This window comes from Haliaeetus albicilla, chromosome 25, assembly GCF_947461875.1.
Source record: "Haliaeetus albicilla chromosome 25, bHalAlb1.1, whole genome shotgun sequence".
Taxonomy (NCBI): domain Eukaryota; kingdom Metazoa; phylum Chordata; class Aves; order Accipitriformes; family Accipitridae; genus Haliaeetus; species Haliaeetus albicilla.
The window spans coordinates 15,695,146-15,718,236 of NC_091507.1; the positions used below are offsets into that span (position 1 = coordinate 15,695,146).

Consider the following 23,091-nt stretch of genomic DNA (forward strand, 5'->3'; position numbering starts at 1 on the left):
TGTATATTCAGAGCATAATTAACTGTAGCTACACACATGTGTAATTCATACTATCCTGAAAAAGGGTAAAGAACAATATAAACAAAGATTAAAAAGGAAGTCCTCAATATGAGTTTATATATTCATGTGCTTCATGTTTACACAAATACACACCTATAAATGTTTTCCACCTAAAGCCAACTTCTTGCAGACTTTGTAATCTACACGCAGTGGTGTCACTATCTGACAACCAAACAGGGAAATACAAATTTATCCTCCACCACCCAAAAGGGTGAAGTGTAAACAACACTCTTTAAATGACTCTAGTTTTATAATAATTTTTTCTTTGCTCTTTGAAATCCACTATGCTTAAACTGAGTATGGCCTGTATTGTGTGTAACAATGGTATCTGAAGACAGAGCTCTCTGACCTCAGCTGGAAATATTTAAAGGAGACACAGTAAGTTTTTGAAGCTCCACTTTAGGTTTATGTTTAAGTCCCGGTAAAGTAAATGACTTAAGCAAATGGTTGACTTCAGTTTTGCTGACTAAGGCTCCCAATCCTTTATAAACATAACTGGATTCTAAAAACTGAGAGAAACACTTGCACTCCCAACACAAGGGCCCTTGTCTCCTCCCTTGCCAACATGGGAACAATCATCATGTCTTATTTGATAGGAAACAAGTATTGCATCAGCTATCAGCCAGAACGAAACACTTTACCCATTTACTTTATAGTCTGGCCTCACTTCATGCATTTCCTCAGCATTCAATATATTTTCAGATCTGATCATGTAAAAGTATTGATCATGTAATATTTTTTTGTATTCAGACTAATTTGTGTGAGCTCAAGGTTTTTATTAGAAATGAGTAATCAGAATCAAGGTCAAAAGCAGCTTCTGTTACTTTTTATAGACTTTTTTCAGCTGGACTCCATATATTTTCTTTGGAAAGTGATGGTTCTTACTTCGCCTCCAAATTGTGATCAGTCTCTTTCAACAAGTTAAACTTAATACTGGAAATGGTATTAGTTAGCATGTTACCTTGCCATTGCTCCGCTGCCTGTGAATGAGCTTGTCTGGGATTCATATACATGTCTTCCCTCCACAGAAATGACTCTCTGCAGTTCTGAAGATGCATCCTCACACAGTGAATGGGTTCTGCAAAAGCAAATATTTTTTTTTTAAGAATGCCATACAGCCTATAGCAGTCTTCCCCCATCTGATTCTTTCCACCACCACGTCAGGAAACAATGCAGTAAATTGTCCTCTTCCTAGTAATATGGCATCCATTTGATAAACCCATGAGCTTAGGCTATATTCCTACTTTTCTGGAACCATCCAACACCAAATGAAGTCAGTTGAGGCTCTGCCATCTGTTCCAGCAAGCTCAGAAGCTTACTCCTTACTGGTCAGTACTAGTCTAGTGTGCAGATACACAATTATGGGAAGCATGTTTTCTACTCTAACACCTTCTGTAAGGCATCAGCAACTTTCCTTCAACATGGAGTTCATCCCCAGGGGACTTTAAAAGGGACTGTCCACTGCTTTTTTCAGCGTTGTTCTCCTATACATTGTTTCAGTTTAACAGTCTGGAATTTCTACCAGTGCAGTTCCCATTTATAACTCAAAGCAAATACACATCTCTTTTTGCTTTCACTCTTGCTTGGACTGAGAGGGAAAACAGTGATTTTACAGTAGTTAGCCCTGAGCAGCACCACTGCTGTTCTTACCAGACTGTTGTCATCAGCTGCACAACTGCAGACCTAATGCTGCTTGCTTTGTACTTGAAACTTTACCTATTGCATAGCAAAACAGGCTACAGACCTTCAGGGCTGCTCTGGCAGCAATGAGATGAGGCACCTCAGGCTATTACCACACATGGAAAACACTGTAACAGCCCAGTTGTGCACAACTGCAGATAGCGATTATAAGGCTAAGCTACATGCAGTGTCTGCCAACTCCCGTGACTGTAAGACTACTTATTATCACTGAAATAATTAGCATTTGAGAAAAATAGATGAAATCTTAGCCTCATCTTTCAGTAACGGAGTTTTGAAATTGACTTCACTGGAACCTGGACTTTACCAGGGCTCACTTTGGGTTTTTTTATAAGACTCCTAGGGTTTTCTCTGTGTTTTTCATTCTTTAGTATTCACTTTTACAAGACTTTGTCACATCCACTAAGGATCATTTTTTTCCCCCCTTTTTAACGCAAACAAGAACTCTCACATGAGTCTGTTAATCTGTATTGCCAGGAAAACACTGACTATAATGATGCTTGCAGATCTTCATAAGAACTGGCAACAGCATTTTGAATGCCCACAAAAGGACAATTAGCAGCTCAATTTAGTGTGTACTCACAGCTGAGAAACTGACAAACAGAGAATTAAAACTTTATTATTTCTACACAAAGAACCATGCTAAAAAAGATAGGCTCTGATAGTCCCAGAATTCTCAACTTGTTAACTGTTTTCTTCTTCTCTTCTAATAAGAAGATACCAATAGACACCGCTTAGTATTGAAAAGCTTTTATAACCTAGTTTATGTTGTGGGTGCTGAGAATATTGTGGATGCCAAAGTTAACATGGCTTCTAGGGAAGGATGAACAAACTCATGGAACAGAAATCCATTACGGATTACCAGATACACAGAGCCCACATTCAGCTCAAGAAGTCTCCTGAGCTGGATGTTGGGAGAGTATTACAGGAAAGTATGTTGCAGATACTTGCAGTTTGCCTGCTTTTTTTTTCTTTTTTCTGGAGTATTGCATTTCATTTTTACAAATACAGCTTATGTATATCTGCCACAGGATCAGAAAACAATACATAAAGGACTCCGCCAGGCAACTCTTATGAAAGCACCTGTCTGATATTACACAGCAATTACAAACATTCCACATCAATTCACACAAATGCAAATCAAAAAGTAAATCTAAAATGAACTCTTCCTTCCATTATTATAACTCCCTATTATAAAACTCATATACCCATTCTTGACTTTCCTCAACCCTGTTCAGATAATACAAGAGGCCTTATTTGTCAGCTGGCTTTATATTGATGCAGAGGGACAGGCACAGATGGGGCTTTTGATGTTAACACCTTCAATGCATGTGGCATAGTTTTTACTTTATTTTCACAAAGACAGACTAATTCCCATCTGGACTCCATAAGGGTTTGCTATCTGCAGCGAAACAGTAACCACTGCCATTACTACCCAAAGGTGTTACATAGTCTGAAATCAACATGAGAAGAGAGCAGGTTACAAAGCAGAAACATCAGCAGATGATTGTGCCTCCTCAGCTTATGCTGAAAAATATTTTATTTCCCCAGAGGTAGCAATGTCACTATATCTTAGAGAAAACTCACTGCCACTGAGGCTTCTGCTCCATGCCTCTTCAGCTCTGTAAAGGCCAATTTATTCCCATGTTTTCAAGGTATCTAGTGGAATAAGCTCTGGGAAGGGTACATTTACAGCACCTGCTCTGTGCCTGTCCCTTGCCTTAACTTGATTTAGCTCTAAATTTGCACAAAGATCTTCAAGAAAACCCTAGAAGACCATTTTCACCTAAAATGCAAATAAACCAGAATTTTCATTTAGTAGTAATTGTTTTGAAGTTCTGATCAGTTAAACAGGAATTGCTGAAGCCATTTTGAGTAATGACTATGAGCCAGACTTCAAGGGCAGGATTTGGCTCCAGATGGCAGTGACCTAAATTAGGGTGTCTAATATAAGCCGAGTATCTAAGTTCCCATTACAGTCAATTGCCATCTTAGGGCTTGATTCAGTTGCCTCAATACAGGAGTTTAGTACCATTTGGAATACCTCAAAACACTTTATTTGACCTCTCCAGAGCACACAGGTCTCACCTCATATCCACTAGCCCCAGCTAAATGCTTCAGATACTCTATGGTATCTCAAATAGCTTTAGATGCCTATTTTAGGCAACTAAATACCCTCATAATCAACAGAGCCAAATGAGCCTGAAGAACTATTCAACTTCAGGGTAAGCTGAACAGTTCCTTAGGCACCACTGACTATTAGTACTGACTACATCTCCACTGATGACAGCAGGAACTTAGACACCTACTCACAAAAAGACACTGAAATCCAGATGTCTACAAGACACAGCTGAATTCTACTTCCCAACTTCTAGATAGCCAACCTGTGTCTATAAGCTAATGTGCTGCCTGTCCTATTTGAGCTGTTTCTGTACAGAGGCTGGATTTTAAAAATGAAGACTCCTTTGTTATTTTTTGTTTTGTTGATTTTTGTTTTAACAAAATGAACCAACTTTATAGTACACTACACTGTAAGAATATGGGCACATGAATCACCTACTCCAGCATAACTGAGAATGACAGTTTAAAGATCACTACCAGTTTTCTGTTAACTCCTGCAGTGAATGCTTTTTCTTGGTAATACCTCATTCCACGGCAGAAAAGTACTTAAGCACATCCTTAGCCTTAAGCATAAATTTAACACCCACTGACCTTAATGAGAACTAAGTATGTGCTTAATTGCTTTGTTGAACTATAGTCAACAGGAGTTGGAAGAAGATAAAGGCAAAGGAAAAATGCTGCTACTCTAGGAAACCTGGGTTTCTTCCAATGTCTATAGTTGTATATTGTGCTACAAGACAAAGAAGGGCCAAAATTTTAGATGGGATCTATCTTTTGGTACAGACATATTCTAAAACAAATCTGAATTTAAAAAACGTGTTTCGGAATTCTTTGGTATTACAAAGGTATTGTATATACTTACTAGCAATCACTTCAGCAATCCAAAAACCATAAATAGGAGATTTCCTTTAGAGAGTAAGATTGTATCTTTTTACTCATCTATGAACTCCTGTAATTAATGCTGATAACAACAAACTTTTTTCGCTATATCTGTCATAAGCAAGTCATTGCCTCTGAAACTGCATATGACTGCAGCGATTTAATTCTACATTTAAACCTTTATAAACACACTCTCACATCCCTGCCAGTAATTCCATTCTGTGAGCTGCCAATCACTGATACCCTCTACAAAAACAACATTAAAAAAAGGAAAGGAAGAGGGTCATTTTGATCTGTGTTTTCACTGTTTCTAAGGTATCATTGTAAATGGAGACAAAGGGACACGGCTCTTGCAAATCTCCCTAAGGAGACCATGGGGTAATATAACTAAGTCAAGCAAGCCATACTGTGCAGAATAAAAGCAGCTCCATTTTCACCAGTGTAGGTACACCTACATGACAGAAGGTATCATGTAAGCAAAGCAGAAAGAAAAAAAAGGACCGATTCAAACAGGACAGTGATCACATCCATACTAGATGCTAGGGGCATGCAATCCAAAATTATCATAATGCAGGCAGTCCTATGCAGGATTTTGCATAGCAGGATTTTAAGTGCTCTAGGCTGGGTACACATTTGAACAGCAAGAGACAGTCTGACGAGGTCCACATAATGGAGGTGGTTGACCATAGCAAGCCAGAAGCAGAACACTTTTCCCAGTCTGTACAGGTGCTGTGGATCATCAGACACTTTCCTGCAGGCCCAGCAGGGTTTGCCCAGACTAGACAAATGACTGGTACTACATAAAATCTAAGTGCAAGCTCACTGGCACATTTTTAAACAGCCACTTTAAAACTATCAAAACAGAGAAAGGTGAATGTAAAGAAACTATTACAGTTCCACCATACAGTGAGAGACTCTGAAAACCCAGTACAAAAATGTTGATATTCTTCATACACTACAAATATTCCCTATCACAAGAACTAGGCGATCTGCAGAGGTTACTTTTAAAAAAAAACTTCTGAGGCTTTTCACTGCATGGCACTGGAAGGATCACTTTTACTCTAAATCCCACAGACTCTGTGGGAAGCACAGACCCTGCTATCTGCGTGGTGACTTGAGAAAGAGGTTTCTCCTTAATGAGTTGGTGTAATTCCCACTGATGTGAAAATGGGCTTTATTCCTGAGGTAACACAGATTCTGGTTCTAAAACTGCAAGCCATGACAACCTTCCTGTTGCTGTCTCTTCGGTACTTTGAATATAAATTGTTAAGTCAGTTAAGTGCACTGGGTCAACAATATCATGATATAACACTCCCATAATGCAGAGCTAGAGGAATGCCACAAATTATGCAGCAATCTGTCCTCTCAACTGTGACGAAAGGAATATATTACCTGATACAGCCGTTTTCAATCCTTTCAATATCTTCATCAGGAGTCCTGAGAGACAGTCTGTGCATACCAGCGTAGGAGTGCTGGGTGTTGATTTTTGCCATTTTGCTTTACATATCAACATCTAAATGACAGCTGAAACAGGGGAAAAAAAAAAAACATTTTGTGAAGGCTGCAAAAGAAATGTGCTCAGCCCTTAAAAAGAGCAATTTATTAAAACAATGGAACAGCAGAAATTAAATTCAATCATTTGAAGAATAGCCAGTGATATTTACACACACAATATGATACCTATTTCTTGATTTATTTACACTAGACAGAAAAAAGTGCTAGTAAAAGTGTAACAAAGAAAATTCATCATGACCAAAGAAAAGGGTTACATGATGCTATATTCTTTTTAGTCTCTGGACTTTCTGAATACCTAAACTCTCATACCTATTATCCATAGTGAAATTACATTTAAAAACTCATTAAAAGAAGTTTAGAGTTAGGAAGCCAATCAAAAAAAGCTAGGTAATACATGTGCTATGACAACCCATTCCACTTTGAGTTGATCCCCTTTTGCTAATTTTATCTATTTTATGATTAAGTTTTTTATTCTGAGAATGCATATTAACCAAGCAGATAATTAATGAAATGTATCCTTCAGCTTAATATATGCCATGCATTAATTCTATATTATCTAAACTCTGCACTAAACACATACTAGGGGGTTTTTTTCCCATTTATTTCCATAAGTCATTTTTATTATACTGCCTTAAGACAAGCTCTGTTAAGATATTTACCAGCCCAGCTCCTATAAGTTTTAGGAAATTTACCTAAATTACTTTCCAGATTTGGTCTTCAATGCCTTACCAAATTCATATTACATCTATCACCTGCAAAACAAGTTTTAAGACTCAAGACAAGTGTCTAAAAAATGAGGGACTGAAAGACTTCCAGTGAAAGCTTTGAATTTTGAAACGTTTTTTTTAATAGGATATGAAACCAAACACTATTTTGGATGAAAAACTAGCTTCTTAGAAGACGGAAAACAAGAATGGGATTAAACAGTCACCTTCACCACTACAAAAGTTTAAGAACAATATTCCTCAGGGTTCCATAGGAAAACCTCTCATTAATGATGCTGACAAAAAGAAGGAGCAGTGAGACAAGAAGATCTCAGGATGGCAAAAAGTACTATAGGCAGGAGAAAGAAGTGGAGTGCAAGGAAATTCAGGGTGATCCACATCAACTAGATCAACTTCTCAATTTGACGGCAAGTGACGTGCAATGTAGGCAAATGGAAAGCAATGAATAGAGATGAAAAGCATGTAAACTACTGCCTTACATGCTTCCAAATTAACCGTATGCTCTCAGAAAAGGAACCTGAACACTACATACGTACAGCTCAGGGAAACACCCTGCTCAGTACCGGGCAGGCTTGCTGACACAATAGCTAATGATGTACATATGGAAAGCATTCATGACACAAAGAACACTAAAACTGCTCCATGAAACAACAGGGTGGACTTATCTGGAACACTATTAGTCCTTCTCTCAAACAGAAAGATACTGCAGAATAAAAGCATGCCATGCTTAAGGACATAGAAAAGGGAGAGAAAGAAAAATGGGGCTTGCTCACCCTAGAAAGGCAAAGAATAAGAAGCTATAAAATAAAAACATGCGGGCAAAATTGGAGCTTGTTTCAGAGCCCTTACAATTACTTCAGCTGTAAAATCCAGATTCAATATACAATGTGGTCTGAACTCTTATTCTGCACTAGACTGAAGGAAAGGAGGAGGTAAAATTTTCACAGAAATACAACCCTACTATTATGCAATAAAATACATTAATATATTTTTGGAAGGAGGTAGGGAGAATGGATGAAGGTTCATTATTAAATTATGCCACGCATGCCCACCTGTAGTAGAGAGAGACACAGAACACAGGACTGGTAGAAATAAATAATGCAGTAATTTTGGTACAGCTCACATGGTGAGACCTCCTGAAGCAACATGGTTTGGCCCTGCATGAAGCACATAAAATTCTGACACATTACTGGCTATCTCATAAAGGAGAAATACTTGTTCCTTCTAGGCCTCCAAGATTCCTAATGATAAATGTGTTTAACCGTCTACGGAGGAGATCAGCATTTCAAAACTGGATCCAAAATCTGGCAAGTGACTGACTAGGGAGCAACTTAAAATGAGCACGGAGCTATCAGGAGTCAACCAGCAGGAAAACGCTGCAGAGTCATAAGACTCTGCAAACACCTTTTGCAGGGCCCCAGAGAGACAGCTCCAGCTAGCTGGGATCTACAATCCTAAAACTGCCACTAAAAGCTGGTGCTTACAAGATGGTTTTAAGAACTGAGTAGAGCTCAGCTTTGTATTTAAAAACATAGTTGTTACAGTAGTGTCGTGGGTTGCCCTTGGCTGGCTGTCAGACACCCACCCAGCCACTCTCTCACTCCCCCTTCTCAGCAGGCCAGCAGGAGAAAGTAAGATGAGAAAGCTCATGAGTCGAGATAAGGACTGTAAGATCACTTACCAATTATCATCACAGGCAAAACAGACTTGAGTTGGGGAAAAGTAAAATAGAGTTGGATGGTGAGAAACAAAGACAAAAACACTTCGCCCCCTCTTTTTTTCCCCAGATTCAACTTCACTCCTACATTCCCAACTCCTCCACCTCCTCCACCCTGCCCAGCAGTGCAGAGGTGGGGAATGGGGGATTGTGGTCAGTCCATAATGCTTCCTCTCTGCCGTACCTTCCTCCTCACACCATTCCACTGCTCCAGCCTGGGTCCTTCCTACAGGCTGCCATCCTTCAGGAACTGCTCCACTGTGGGTCCATCCATGGGCTACAGTCCTTCAGGGTGTCCTGGGTTCAGCTGGGATAGAGTTAATTTTTACAGGAACCTGGGAGGTGGGGGGCATAGCCGGGGCAGCTGACCTGAACTGGCCAAGGAGCTATTCCATACCATGTGACATCATGCTCAGTATATAAAGGGGGAGCGGGCCGGGGGGTGGGCTCTTCTTTTCGGTGGGGGAAGTGGCAGAGCGTCGGGTCCCGGGTGGTGAGCAGTTGCACTGTGCATCACTCTTTTTGTATACTTTTTCATTAGTACCGTTGTTGTTGTTGCAATTTCTTTGTGTTGTTCCAGTAAACTGCCTTTATCTCAACCCTCGAGGTTCCAGGTTTGGGTTTTTTTTTTTTCCTCTCCTCCGTCTTCCCCCCATCCCACCGGAGGGGGGCGGGAGGAGTGAGCGAGCGGCCGCGTGGTCCTTTGTTACCGGCTGGGCTGAAACCACGACAGTCCTTTTTGGCGCCCAACGTGGGGCACGAAGGGTTGAGATAACGACAGATCTGGCCAGAGCGTGTTGAAACAAATTTGTCATACGCATTTCTTATACTAGATAAATAGATGTTAGTCACAATGTTGATTCAGCTGTTTACATGGTGGCGTTTTGTAAGTTCTTATATGCTTTATGTATTGCCTGTAGTTGCGTATCTCATCTCTGGGAGAGTGATTGGGATTATCATTTTGCTGTACTGGGCAATGTCGACTTGTGAAATGATTACATCACTGGTCATGAGGTTAAGCTGTTATCTGTATGAGGCAGTGATATCATTTCCAGACTTTGGGCACCTTCTGTCGGATTTTATTGGTAATTACACCCAACCCATGGGGAAGTCAGGGGGGGATACTTCCCCCCATCCGTTCCCCTCCCTTTTCTCTTTCCAACTAATTACAACAGTTTTCGAGAATTTTGAATATCCTTGGGATGCGCAAGCCTGTGTGCTGTTAGTGCTATGCCTCCTGACTATGTTTCAGGTCTTGTCTAGGGCTACAAAGAGGCTCTTTAAGAGTACCACCCAGAGATCTGTCCCAAAGCTGGATATTCATGGGTGGCACGGCGTGTGGGAGGATGTGGGCAGGTATCTAGAGAACTTCTCACCTCCAGTGACTTGGAAGTTCACTCCCGAACAACTGCAGAACCCTCATGAAGTGATAGAATTTTTGAAAGGAAAATGCTGTGGCTATCCCAGAGACACACAACTCACTACACTGTGCTGGGCCCTGGCCGGTATCTACCAAACCCTGCTTGATACTATGCAGCACCCCCAGGGGGAAAAGCGGGAAAAGATGGAAAACAAGACAACATGCACCGTGGCTGCCCCAACCCCGACAACATGCACTGTGGCCGCCCCAACCCCGACAACATGCACCGTGGCCGCCCCTACCACGACAACAGGTAGCATGGCTGCCCCTACCCCGGTGACAGATACTGCCACTAAACCAGAGAACCAACCTGTGCCAGTATCAGTCGCCCCTGTACAGAAAAAGAAACACACAAAGAAATCAGTTCGCTCAGTGAGAGATGAAGATGAACCAGGGTCATCGCGAGAACAGGAGGAAGAGGCAGAACCTGAAATAATTACCCGATCTCTATCCCTGAGTGAGTTGCGTGACATGCGAAAAGATTTTAGCCGCCACCCAGGTGAGCACATTGTTACCTGGCTGCTCCGATGCTGGGATAATGGGGCTAGTAGTGTGGAATTAGAGGGTAAGGAAGCCAAGCAGTTGGGATCTCTGTCTAGAGAAGGGGGTATCGACAAGGCGATTGGGAGAAAAACACAAGTCCTCAGCCTCTGGAGGCGACTTCTGTTAGGTGTAAAGGAAAGATACCCTTTCAGGGATGAAGTTACATGTCACCAAGGCAAGTGGACCACCATGGAGAGAGGTATCCAGTACCTGAGGGAATTAGCCGTGCTGGAGGTGATTTATAATGATCCAGAAAATGCGCAGTCACCCACAGATCCAGATGAAGTCCAATGCACACAACCGATGTGGCGGAAGTTTCTACGAAGTGCACCACCAACCTATGCCAACTCATTGGCAGTAATGTCCTGGAAAGAAGGCTATGGACAAACGGTGGATGAATTGGCTGTCCAACTCCGGCAATATGAAGGAAGTCTCTCTTCCTCCCTACGGGCCTGTGTCTCAGCTGTAGAGGAATTGTCCCGAGAGTTCCAGCAATTCAAAGTAGATATGTCCTCCTCCTCACCTGTACAGGCCCGCATTGCAGTTATTGGGAGTAAGCGTTCCTCTGCCCAAGAGAGAGGAGAGAGAAAGTACACACGACGGGCTAACCTGTGGTTTTACCTGCGTGACCATGGAGAGGACATGAGGAAGTGGGATGGAAAACCTACCTCAGTCTTGGATTCACGGGTACGGGAGTTGCGAGAAAAAGCAACCAGAAAAGAAGATTCTTCTTGGAAAACTGCTGCTCCAGTTTCCCGTGAGCAGTCCCCCGGGCGCAGTAGATGGGCCGATCTCATTTCTGATCCTCTTGAAGGGACTTCTGATTCACATGTGCAAAAAGTGGGTAACAGATATTCTAACCAGGATTAGAGGGGCCCTGCCTCCAGCCAGGTGGAGGAGAGGGACAACCGAGTCTACTGGACAGTGTGGATTCGATGGCCTGGCACGTCAGACCCACAGGAATATAAGGCTCTAGTAGACACTGGTGCACAATGTACCCTAATGCCATCAAGTTATAAAGGGGCAGAACCCATCTGTATCTCTGGTGTGACAGGGGGATCCCAAGAGCTAACCGTATTGGAAGCCGAAATGAGTCTAACCGGGAATGAGTGGCATAAACACCCCATTGCAACTGGCCCAGAGGCCCCGTGCATCCTTGGTATAGATTATCTCAGAAGGGGGTATTTCAAGGACCCAAAAGGGTACCGTTGGGCCTTTGGTATAGCTGCATTGGAGACGGAGGAGATTGAACAGCTGTCTACCCTGCCTGGTCTCTCCCAGGACCCTTCGGTTGTGGGGTTGCTGAAGGTTGAAGAACAACAGGTGCCAATTGCTACCACGACGGTGCACCGGCAGCAATATCGCACCAACCGAGACTCCCTGATCCCCATCCATAAGCTGATTTGCCAGTTGGAGAGCCAAGGAGTGATCAGCAAGACTCACTCACCCTTTAATAGTCCCATATGGCCCGTGCGGAAATCTAATGGGGATTGGAGACTAACAGTAGATTATCGTGGGCTGAATGAAGTCACGCCACCGCTGAGCGCTGCTGTGCCAGATATGTTAGAGCTTCAATATGAACTGGAATCAAAGACAGCTAAGTGGTATGCCACAATTGACATTGCTAATGCATTTTTCTCCATTCCTTTGGCAGCGGAGTGCAGGCCACAGTTTGCTTTCACTTGGAGGGGTGTCCAGTACACCTGGAATCGACTGCCCCAGGGGTGGAAACACAGCCCCACTATTTGCCATGGACTGATCCAGACTGCACTAGAAAAAGGTGAAGCTCCAGAGCACCTGCAATATATTGATGACATCATCATATGGGGCAGCACGGCAGAAGAAGTTTTTGAGAAAGGGAAGAAAATAATCCAAATCCTTTTGAAGGCTGGCTTTGCCATAAAAGAAAGTAAGGTCAAGGGACCTGCGCAGGAAATCCAGTTCTTAGGAGTAAAATGGCAAGACGGGCGTCGTCAGATCCCTGCGGACGTGATCAACAAAATAGCAGCTATGTCCTCACCGACTAATAAAAAGGAAACACAGGCTTTCTTAGGTGTTGTGGGCTTTTGGAGAATGCATATTCCAAATTACAGTCAAATTGTAAGTCCTCTCTACCAAGTTACCCGGAAGAAGAACGATTTTAAATGGGGGCCTGAGCAACGACAAGCCTTTGAACAAATTAAGCGGGAGATTGTTCATGCAGTAGCTCTTGGGCCAGTCCGGACAGGACCAGATGTTAAAAATGTGCTCTACACTGCAGCTGGGGAGAATGGCCCTACCTGGAGCCTTTGGCAGAAAGCACCTGGAGAGACCCGAGGCCGACCCCTGGGGTTTTGGAGTCGGGGATATCGAGGATCCGAGGCTCGCTATACTCCAACTGAAAAAGAGATATTGGCAGCATATGAAGGAGTTCGAGCCGCTTCAGAAGTGGTTGGTACTGAAACACAGCTCTTCTTAGCACCCCGACTGCCAGTGCTGGGCTGGATGTTCAAAGGGAAAGTTTCCTCTACACATCACGCGACTGATGCCACGTGGAGTAAGTGGATTGCACTGATCACACAGCGAGCTCGCATAGGAAACCCCAGTCGCCCAGGAATTTTAGAAGTGATCACGGACTGGCCAGAAGACAAAGACTTTGGAATGTTGCCAGAGGAGGAGGTGACACGGGCTGAAGAGGCCCCGCTGTATAATAAACTGCCAGAAAATGAGAGGCAATATGCCCTGTTCACTGATGGGTCCTGTCGCATCGTGGGAAAACATCGGAGGTGGAAGGCTGCTGTATGGAGTCCTACACGACTAGTTGCAGAAACTGCTGAAGGAGAAGGTGAATCGAGTCAGTTTGCGGAGGTGAAAGCCATCCAGCTAGCATTAGATATTGCTGAAAGAGAAAAGTGGCCAGTGCTCTATCTCTATACTGACTCATGGATGGTGGCAAATGCCCTATGGGGGTGGCTACAGCAATGGAAGAAGGGCAACTGGCAACGCAGAGGTAAACCCATTTGGGCTGCCGCACTGTGGCAAGATATCGCTGTTCGGATAGAGAAGCTAGTGGTAAAAGTACGTCATGTAGATGCTCATGTACCCAAGAGTCGGGCCACTGAAGAACATCAAAACAATCAGCAGGCAGATCAGGCCGCCAAGATTGAAGTGTCTCAGGTGGACCTGGACTGGCAACGTAGGGGTGAGCTATTTATGGCTCGGTGGGCCCACGATACCTCAGGCCATCAGGGGAGAGATGCAACATATAGATGGGCTCGAGATCGAGGGGTGGACTTGACCATGGACACTATCGCACAGGTCATCCACGAATGTGAAACATGTGCCGCAATTAAGCAAGCCAAGCGGAAAAAACCCCTGTCGCATGGGGGGCGATGGCTGAAATATAAACAGTGGGAGGCCTGGCAGATTGACTATATCACACTCCCACGAACACGCCAAGGCAAGTGCCATGTGCTTACAATGGTGGAAGCAACCACTGGATGGCTGGAAACATACCCTGTGTCCCATGCCACTGCCCAGAACACTATTCTGGGCCTTGAAGAGAAAATTTTATGGCAACACGGCACCCCAGAAAGAATCGAGTCGGACAACGGGACTCACTTCCGAAACAACCTCGTAGATACCTGGGCCAAAGAACACGGCATTGAGTGGGTATATCACATCCCTTATCACGCACCAGCCTCCGGAAAAATCGAACGATACAACGGACTGCTGAAAACTACATTGAGAGCGATGGGGGGTGGGACTTTCAAACATTGGGATACACATTTAACAAAAGCCACCTGGTTAGTTAATACTAGAGGATCCGCCAATCGGGCTGGCCCCGCCCAACCAAGACTTCCACATACTGTAGAAGGCGATAAAGTCCCTGTAGTGCGCATGAGGAGTATGTTAGGAAAGACAGTCTGGGTTAGTCCTCCCTCAAGCAGAGGCAAACCCATTCAAGGGGTTGTTTTTGCTCAGGGACCTGGGTACACCTGGTGGGTGATGCAGAAGGATGGGGAAGTTCGATGTGTACCTCAGGGAGATTTGATTTTGGGAGAGAATAGCCAGTGAATTGGGCTGTATGATACCTAACTGCTAAATACCCTGCCAATGCATGTCATTGTATCTATAGTGTCTATATGCCATATCAAGGGTATTACTGTAAGAATTACCCAAATGACTGCGGGATGGACTTTGAAACTAAGCCAAGTACAACAGCGACAGAACTTGAACTGACACCCAGCAATTTCCTCAAGATCAACATCCTCGACCTGCAGAACAAGGGCGTGAGTTGCACCAAATGTACTAGCCACAAGTTCCAGAGGCAGCATACAACAACCCACCATCTCACACCATCTCTCTTATCCTGAAGAACTGTTACAACAGATGGAGCCCCAAAGTCATGGACTAAATAAAATCAATGGACACATTAGAGGAATAGCCCATACGCTAAAGGAATACCATTCGCGTGTGTGTGTGTGTGCGGGGGGACGACGGGGACGGACGCAAGTCCATATACTTATATATATAAGACAAGGAAGTGGTAGTGGTCGATTGGAAAATGTAAGATCTGGGCATGATGTAGATGGTATAGAATAAGGGGTGGATAATGTCCTGGGTTCAGCTGGGATAGAGTTAATTTTTACAGGAACCTGGGAGGTGGGGGGCATAGCCGGGGCAGCTGACCTGAACTGGCCAAGGAGCTATTCCATACCATGTGACATCATGCTCAGTATATAAAGGGGGAGCGGGCCGGGGGGTGGGCTCTTCTTTTCGGTGGGGGAAGTGGCAGAGCGTCGGGTCCCGGGTGGTGAGCAGTTGCACTGTGCATCACTCTTTTTGTATACTTTTTCATTAGTACCGTTGTTGTTGTTGCAATTTCTTTGTGTTGTTCCAGTAAACTGCCTTTATCTCAACCCTCGAGGTTCCAGGTTTGGGTTTTTTTTTTTTCCTCTCCTCCGTCTTCCCCCCATCCCACCGGAGGGGGGCGGGAGGAGTGAGCGAGCGGCCGCGTGGTCCTTTGTTACCGGCTGGGCTGAAACCACGACACAGGGTAAACCTGCTCCAGTGTGGGTCCTCCATGGGCCACAGTTCCTGTCAGGAGAACCTGTTCCTGCATGGACTCCTGTCCACTGGCTGCAGTTTCCTTCAGGAAATAGCTACTTGGTCCACTGTGGAGTCCTCCACAGTGGATATCTGCTCCAGTATGGTCCTCTCCCTGGATGCAGGGGAATCTCTGCTCCAGGGCCTGGAACAACACCTCCTCTCCTTCTTCTCTGACCTTGGTATCTGCAGAGTTGTTTCTCACGCTTTTTTCCGTCACTCCTCACACACTGTCTGTGAGGCATTTTACCCTTTCTTAAATACGTTGTCCCAGAGGTGCTACCAGTGTCTCCTGGTGCTGACAACGGACATTCCTGCTGCTGCTCTGGTATGTGTTCTCAGAGCACTGCAAATCCATGAGAAAGCCCAGAGGGGCTCAGCTGTGCCTTGTGGTGGGTCCACTGGAGCTGTCTGGCAGTGGCTGTGTCTGGCACAGGCAGCCCCTGGCTTCTCCTCACAGAGGTCACCCCTGCAGCCCTCCTGCCAGAGCCTGGGCACCTGCCCCCAATGCAAGTTTTACCCTCAGTGTAATTACTAGCTTTAAATATTCAGAGCAGAGAGTGTACTTCAAAGATAATGGAGATTTTATAAAAGGCAGAAATCTACTTGCATTGGGTGCGGGTGAAAGAAAACAAGTCTGAAAAATCTATGTTGGCCACTTAAAACAGGCATTTAGCTCACAAGCAATTTAATGACAGACAGACAGATAGTCCTTTGAGCCTGAATCTAGTTACCCAGTTTTAGGCAACCAAATTGGAGAACTGGATCCTTAAAGTATCCTTGTAATTTTTAATGTTCCAGAACTAAGCGACTTATCTTTAAGCACACCAAGTCAAACTACAGAAAACAAAAACTGCCTCAGGTTGAAGAATTTTCCAGTGTCTGACAGCAAAATAAAACTTATCTGAAACAATCCTAGGTCTTGAAAGACTGACATCTTTACCAATGACTTAACATGCTTTCTCACTTAGTATTTCTTTCCTTGCTAGCAATTGTACTAACCTCAAAGAGATGAATAATAATTCCACACTCAAGGATATTGCTTTTCAGCACATAAATCATTGAAACTAGAGCTAAATGAGAAAGACGTATTATCCTACTAAAAATAAAACAAATTATACATTAGTGAGAGCTCTCCCTACTCCAAATGCAAATAGTTCACGTACTCTTTTATCCTCTTCCTTTTGGATTCAATAGCAACTGATGTTTTGTGTCAAATTATTTTATATGCACTGTCTGGTATAAAAGACCTGTTTTATCAAGACAGCCAGTTGCTTGACAACAAATACAAGTTCAAGTAAAATACGAAAACTTCAGGTTCACATAAGCACTTCCTAATTTTGCAAATCAGGTATGAAGGCTGCAGTATCTAAATTTTAGGAGCTGTACCATACAGTGGATTTCCTACAGAAGGCATGCAGAAAATCAGGTACCCAGGAATAAGGCACTGAGAAGGAAGCTACATATGCCAGCCAATACTAAATGACTGAATCTAAAATGGGAGACTGAAAATAAATGGGCATCTAACTCCAGGCCAAAAGGAGGTGGCACCCAGTTCACAGCCATAACTCCCCCCTTTCTCAAGTCTATTCACCCATTTGCAGCAAATTGCATTGTGCTTAGGAGCTGTACCTCAAAAATGAGAAACTTTTCAAGTCTGCTTCAAATTAAGCAAGCCAAAATGACTTTTCCCCCTTTCTCTGGAGCCTCCAACCAATAGATGATGGGATACACTCACACATACTTTCTCATGGATTTGCAGTGCTCTGAGAACACATACCAGAGCAGCAGCAGGCATGTCTGTTGTCAGCACCCACTGCAATCTGGACACACTCAAGGCCTCTGAGCTGCTTCCTAGCCTAGGTTTCAGATGATTTTGCACATGCATAGTACCAAAAAAACCCCAACACACAGGCACACACTTAAATATTACAAATTATATCAAACTTAGGAAGTTGTTGGCTATCAGCTAAGCCACCAAAATGAACTGTGTAGCCTGTCAAACATCCATGAAAGAAGTTTGAATCACTATAGTCTCCCTCACAAGAGCATTGAGAGTTCACATTTGGTCTACTCTAGCAGTTCCCCTTTTGGGTAGAATATGTTAACTCACCCTAACTTAATTCAAAATTGTTAACCAAACAAATATTAATACTTCTGATATGAAGTAAATGTAGTTGTTTATCAAGCTATGATGGCAGATCAAGCTGTTTAATGCCACCACTTAATATTCTTATTTATTTAGATTAAAAGAACTACAGACAGAAAATATGGCAGAATTCAAAAAACAGTTTTTCAAGGTGAAATATCTACCACTGTCACAAAGTAAAAGGTGACTGTACATATGATTTCATAATGGAACTTATGTATTTGTGTAGTTGGTAATACACTGTTGTTCTTGAGGCTTTCAACAACATTTTACTTACTGTTATGCAGTGATAAGCTGCATAGGATCACTTACATCATTTTAGTTAAGACACGTTCCAAATCCTCACACAGCCTCTCAGGTTCAACCCTGGTAAGTCTTTGGGATTTATTTTGGGATTTGACCTCCACCTACATGATCCTTGTTACATCACTTCATAATGGTTGTACATCAGCTGTACTGTTATGTATGTTGTGTATGTTACTTGTGACAGTCTGCAGTTCCGATATATCAACCAGTACAGGCAACAAACGGACTTCAAAGACTGGACACTGGATCTTTAAGCAACTATGTGATTTGAAGACAAGGTCCAACTTTTTTCTTCAATGATTTGGAGGTTTATAAATTAACCTGCAGATTCAACTCTGGCACACTCTCGTGGAAATCAGCTTTGTATAAGGGCTACTGGATTGAGCCCAAGGGGTTCAAAAAATAATAAGCAGGCTGCACCACCTTACCCGCATGAATCATTATGCATAACAGTTTAAATCAACAATTCTTAAATCCTATGACTTCTTTAAAAGTACACTTTTCAAATTGTATTACTCTCTGCTACGTCATATTGCATTTTCCATAGTCTGTGGGCACTGATACCTCGTGAAAATGCACATAATTTATATGCATAGCCTTGTAACCTCAGTACTAAAGATGTGTCAAACAAATACACTACCTCTCACAGGTAGTCCAGGATGTGCGCATACTACACACAACACTGCATATTCATGTATGCATAATTTATAGTTTTAGAATTAAATGAATATGATTATCCTTGATCCATTTGATGGTTGAGTCCCTGGCAACTTGTAGTAGCAAAATAATCTTTTAAATAAATTGAATTATTTGGACTGAGTTTCCCTTCTGTTATCTATGAACTATTAGCAATACAGTTCAATTTTCTAAGATCTACTGAATTTTTTTGCAGACCATTTTCTATGAGTGTATTATTTTTAAGACTGGGAACTGTTCAGGAGAAACTAGCTGTGTATATTGACCACAACACTGTAAATTAAAACACAGTAAATTACAAACTACAGTTGACTGGACAACCAAGTCACATCGTGTTGTTTCTGTTGCTAATATGGGTTAACATCAAGCAGGTATCCATGTTTCTATACAGCAAATAAGCTCTGTGCGAGGCTTCTGTCTAAAATTTACCAGTTCTGCCAACGTCTCTGTCAGTGCATTAATTTGCCAAGGAAACTCTTAAAAGTGAACATAACAAGGGCATGAACACAGCTAAAACACAGCAGGTTTACATTCCCAAATGAGTATCTATAAAATACATAGGTATATGTCTACATGTGTGCACATGCATACATGTGAATGTTACCCATTCAAATTCACTCCCTGCCCACTTTACGTAAACTATCACAGCCATCCCATTTGGCTAGGGAAAGAAAACTCTAGAGGCAATTTGTGTCACGTTTCACATGCAGTAACAAGGCATTCAAGGCATTCGAGCAAAGAGGATTTAAGAGATGCTAATGAAAAGAGATGGCAACATTGGATAAGGCTGCAGGGTAATGTGCTGAACCCAAGTGACAGAGCTTGGGTGCAAATTGGATGAAAAAGACTGGGATGCATAGACGTATACAGAAGGCAAAGCTGAGAGATGCTGACATGGAAGGGTGGTGTATAATTTTTTTAAAGCTGATGTGCTCTTCCCTCAAGTCATTCACTGCTTGTTTACCATGACTACCCTTGCTGATTAGACATCCTTACAGTCCCATTATCATCTGCACCATGTATTTTCCTAATCAGGTGGTTTTAGCACGCATACTCAAAGAAAACGACATAAAAGATATCAGAGAAAAAAAAATAACTGTGCCAACTGAAGGCAAAGTCATGCTATTTCAAAAACGCTATTTCAACATCTGAAACTACAATTTACTTAGTTGTAACAATGAAAATTACAGATTTTAAATACAACAGCCCTCTCACTACTTGCTTTGAATGTAACAACTCTCAATCTGGAAAACAGAATACCGTAAAAAAGTGTCCTCCACTACCCAGTACCAACATTTACATTTAACATAATTTCTTGAGATTTAAAGTAACCTTCATGTCATTTTTCCTTGTCTTCTCTTAGCAAGTGAGTGGACTGTGCATTAGAGAAAGACACTGATTATAGTCATTATTGTATCATCTTGCACATTCTTAGGCACGCTATGGCCTGGTTTACACTACACAAGTTTTGCAAAAGATGTCATATTGCTAAAAACAAGGTCAGTTTAGCAGGAGCACCAGGAATCCCAGGAAGGTTATTTCCTTTCACTGCTCTTCTAGTATTTGCTAGCATTTTCTTCAGATAGGGTTTGACAACCTCATGCTTATACCACAGGCACCAGACAGCAAAGAAGTTAAGAGATACATGGATCAAACCGTTAAAGCTAAGCCTCAGTCGACAGGAGTGGGGCAAGTCCCCTCGGCTCCGCTTCTGTATGGATTTGTGTCCTGAATCCAATTTAATTGTGGATACACGGATCTCTGTGTCAATTAATCAAATTAACGCTTTTCTTTGGGGGAAAAAAAAAAAAAGAAAAAGGAAAAAAAGAGCTCCTAAGTTGTGTTTCCATCTCAAGCTTTTCAGTTAAGGTTCGGAACTGAAGCCGGATGCAGGACATGATCCCACTCTCATGGGCCCAAACAGAAACGGAGGCTTGCTGCCTCTTCTTTCAGACTCACCTTCCCACGCTTTCCTCCGCAGCATCCGAATTCAGAAACTCTGCCTGCCTGAACGCAAGCGCTTCGGGGCCCTTATCCTTAAGCAACACTGACAGACAGGCAGTGCTGCCCTTCCCCGAGGCGGTTTCGGTCCGGAGCCCGCTCCCGGCCCGCGGCGCCGGGAAGCCCCGGCAGCGCCTGCCCTCCCCGGCGGGGCGGCCCGGGCCGGCCCGGCGGGGGCGGCGGGGCAGGGCAGGGCCCGCCGCGGCCGCCCCTCGGCGCGGTGCGGGCGGATTACAGCCGAAACCCCCGCGCCTAAGCCCGGCTCACCGGGCAAAGCCGCTCGAAGGGCTTTGCGATCCTGTTAAGTTCTCGGAGAGGATCAAGACGTCAAAGCAGCTCGGAGGCTCCCCGGCACATTTCTTGCCACGCCGAGGAAAGTTGGGAACCCGCCGCGGGCAGGGCAGGGCCGGGCCGGGGCGGGCCGGGCCGGGGGCGCTGGCGGAGCGAGGACCCGCAGCCCCGGGCACCGGCGCCGTCCCTGAGGCGAAAAGCGACGTCACCCTGCGAGACAGCTCCCCCGCGACGGCCCCCGGCAGCGACACACGCCCCGGCCCCCGCGGCAGTCCCTACCTGCGGGGCGGAGCCGCGCCCAGGCGGGCGCTCATCCCCTCCTCGCTGAGGCGGTGGCGGGGTCGGAGCCGGCGCGCAACCCGCCTCAGTCCCTCTCGGCCAGGCAGGGTCCCGTCGCCGACGCCATCCAGCCGCCGGCCGGGCTCACCGCTCCCGCCGGTGCCTCCGCGGCCGCCTCAGCCGCCGCCCCGCCGTCCATGCCGCGGGGAGAGGCCGGACGGAGCGGGGAGGCTGCGCGGCGTCCCCAGAGGGGCCGGCCGCCGCTCGAGAGGAGAGCTCCGGGCCGCCAGAGAAAGCCGGCTCCGCGCCGCCCTCCCCTGCCTCCGCGTCCTCGCACACGCCGCTCCCTGCGCCTTCATCTGCCGCCGGCGGCGGAGGCGGAGGGGCCGGGCCCGGCGGGCTGCCCGCCGCACCACCCCCCCCGGCGCTAACCCCCCCCTGGCGCGCGGGGCCGTCCGCTGAGGGCGGCGGGGCTGGCGGCAGCGGGACGGGTGGGGCGGGGAGCGGGGCCTCGTCAGGAAGGCGGGTGGGGGACGTGCCGCTGCCGGCTGGAAGCGTGTCCCCCCCTCGGCAAGCCGCCAGGGAGCGGATTTCGCTGGGAGGGCGGCTGGTCTCTGCCCCGCCGTCCCTGCAGGCCCCGCCTGAGGGGTGCCGTGAGGAGGTGATACCCCACAGCCCGTCACAGCACTACTGTTGGGACCGACACCTTCTCCTTGATGAGGCGGCGTTTCTCCTCAGGGTACCGCTGAGTAGGTTTCTTCTTCAGTACTTTGGCCCCCTCGAGCGAGCTCACCTTCACGCTGACTCTCAGCCTGCGGTGGGCAGCCCGCTTCCCTCATCGTGTGGTACTGAAGCTCCCCGAAGGCTTTCACCCTCCCCTGAACTTCACCTCTTCAATTCTGATGCTGCTCTTGGCAGGGTCTAGAAAAGCTAGAAACAAAGACCATGTATGAAAGCTCCATAAAACGATTCTTCAGCTGGAAAAAGAGCCAGCAAAGGCCATGTCGTTCGTAACTGACAGGCCGCTGCACTTTGCTGCACAACGTCAATTCAGCTAGACTGCACACAACGTGACGCTGGAAATGCACTTAAGTGCTTGGGTTTATGGAGAGGCAGAGTTACTCACCGCCCTCCCCTCGCTAAGGATTATTTTACATAAGAAAGATGAACCACATCACACAAAAAGCACTAAGGAGAGGAAAAGGGCACGGCTAAAACTCTTAAAACCCCATCAGAAACTTGAGGTCTCTTTCTCACACAGCTATCACATCGGTCTTTAGAGTAACAGTTTTTTGGGGATCTGAACAGAAAAGCCTGGGAAGGCAGAAAGCATTTGAAGAGCATGTTTTTTCAGTTCCTTTCCTGCAGGGTTGCCCGACCAGGGGTGAACCAAGTGCCAGGTTGCTGTTGTCCCTCAAAAGGCTCAAGCACTGGTTGCACTTTCCAGGTGCTACACGCAGATATGCACTCTTTGCAGGTCCTGGCTTCCTACTCTGACGAGGTCTAGTTGTACACTTTGCACTCATGTTCTGGTTGCTACATGAAGGAAGCCTGGGAAGGGAATCCAGGAAAAAGCTGTGGAAGTTTCCAAAAGGTCCCAGAG

At 45.0% G+C, this 23,091-nt stretch overlaps 1 protein-coding gene across 5 annotated transcripts in view; it reads right to left on the reverse strand.

Annotated features, from left to right (window-relative positions):
- The window catches only part of CNGA3 (cyclic nucleotide gated channel subunit alpha 3), a 41,415-nt gene extending 18,916 nt beyond the window's left edge, over positions 1-22,499 (reverse strand). For 2 of the 5 annotated variants that reach the window (XM_069770004.1, XM_069770003.1), the window contains exons 1-3: positions 20,877-21,475; positions 6,151-6,282; positions 1,022-1,138 (exon numbers count right to left, since the gene is read on the reverse strand). In XM_069770004.1, the coding sequence (XP_069626105.1) occupies positions 1,022-1,138; positions 6,151-6,251 (218 nt within the window). In that variant the 5' untranslated portion in view covers positions 6,252-6,282; positions 20,877-21,475. The other 3 variants (XM_069770002.1, XM_069770000.1, XM_069769999.1) reach the window with 3 other exon arrangements.
- Between the last annotated feature and the right edge of the window lie 592 nt (positions 22,500-23,091).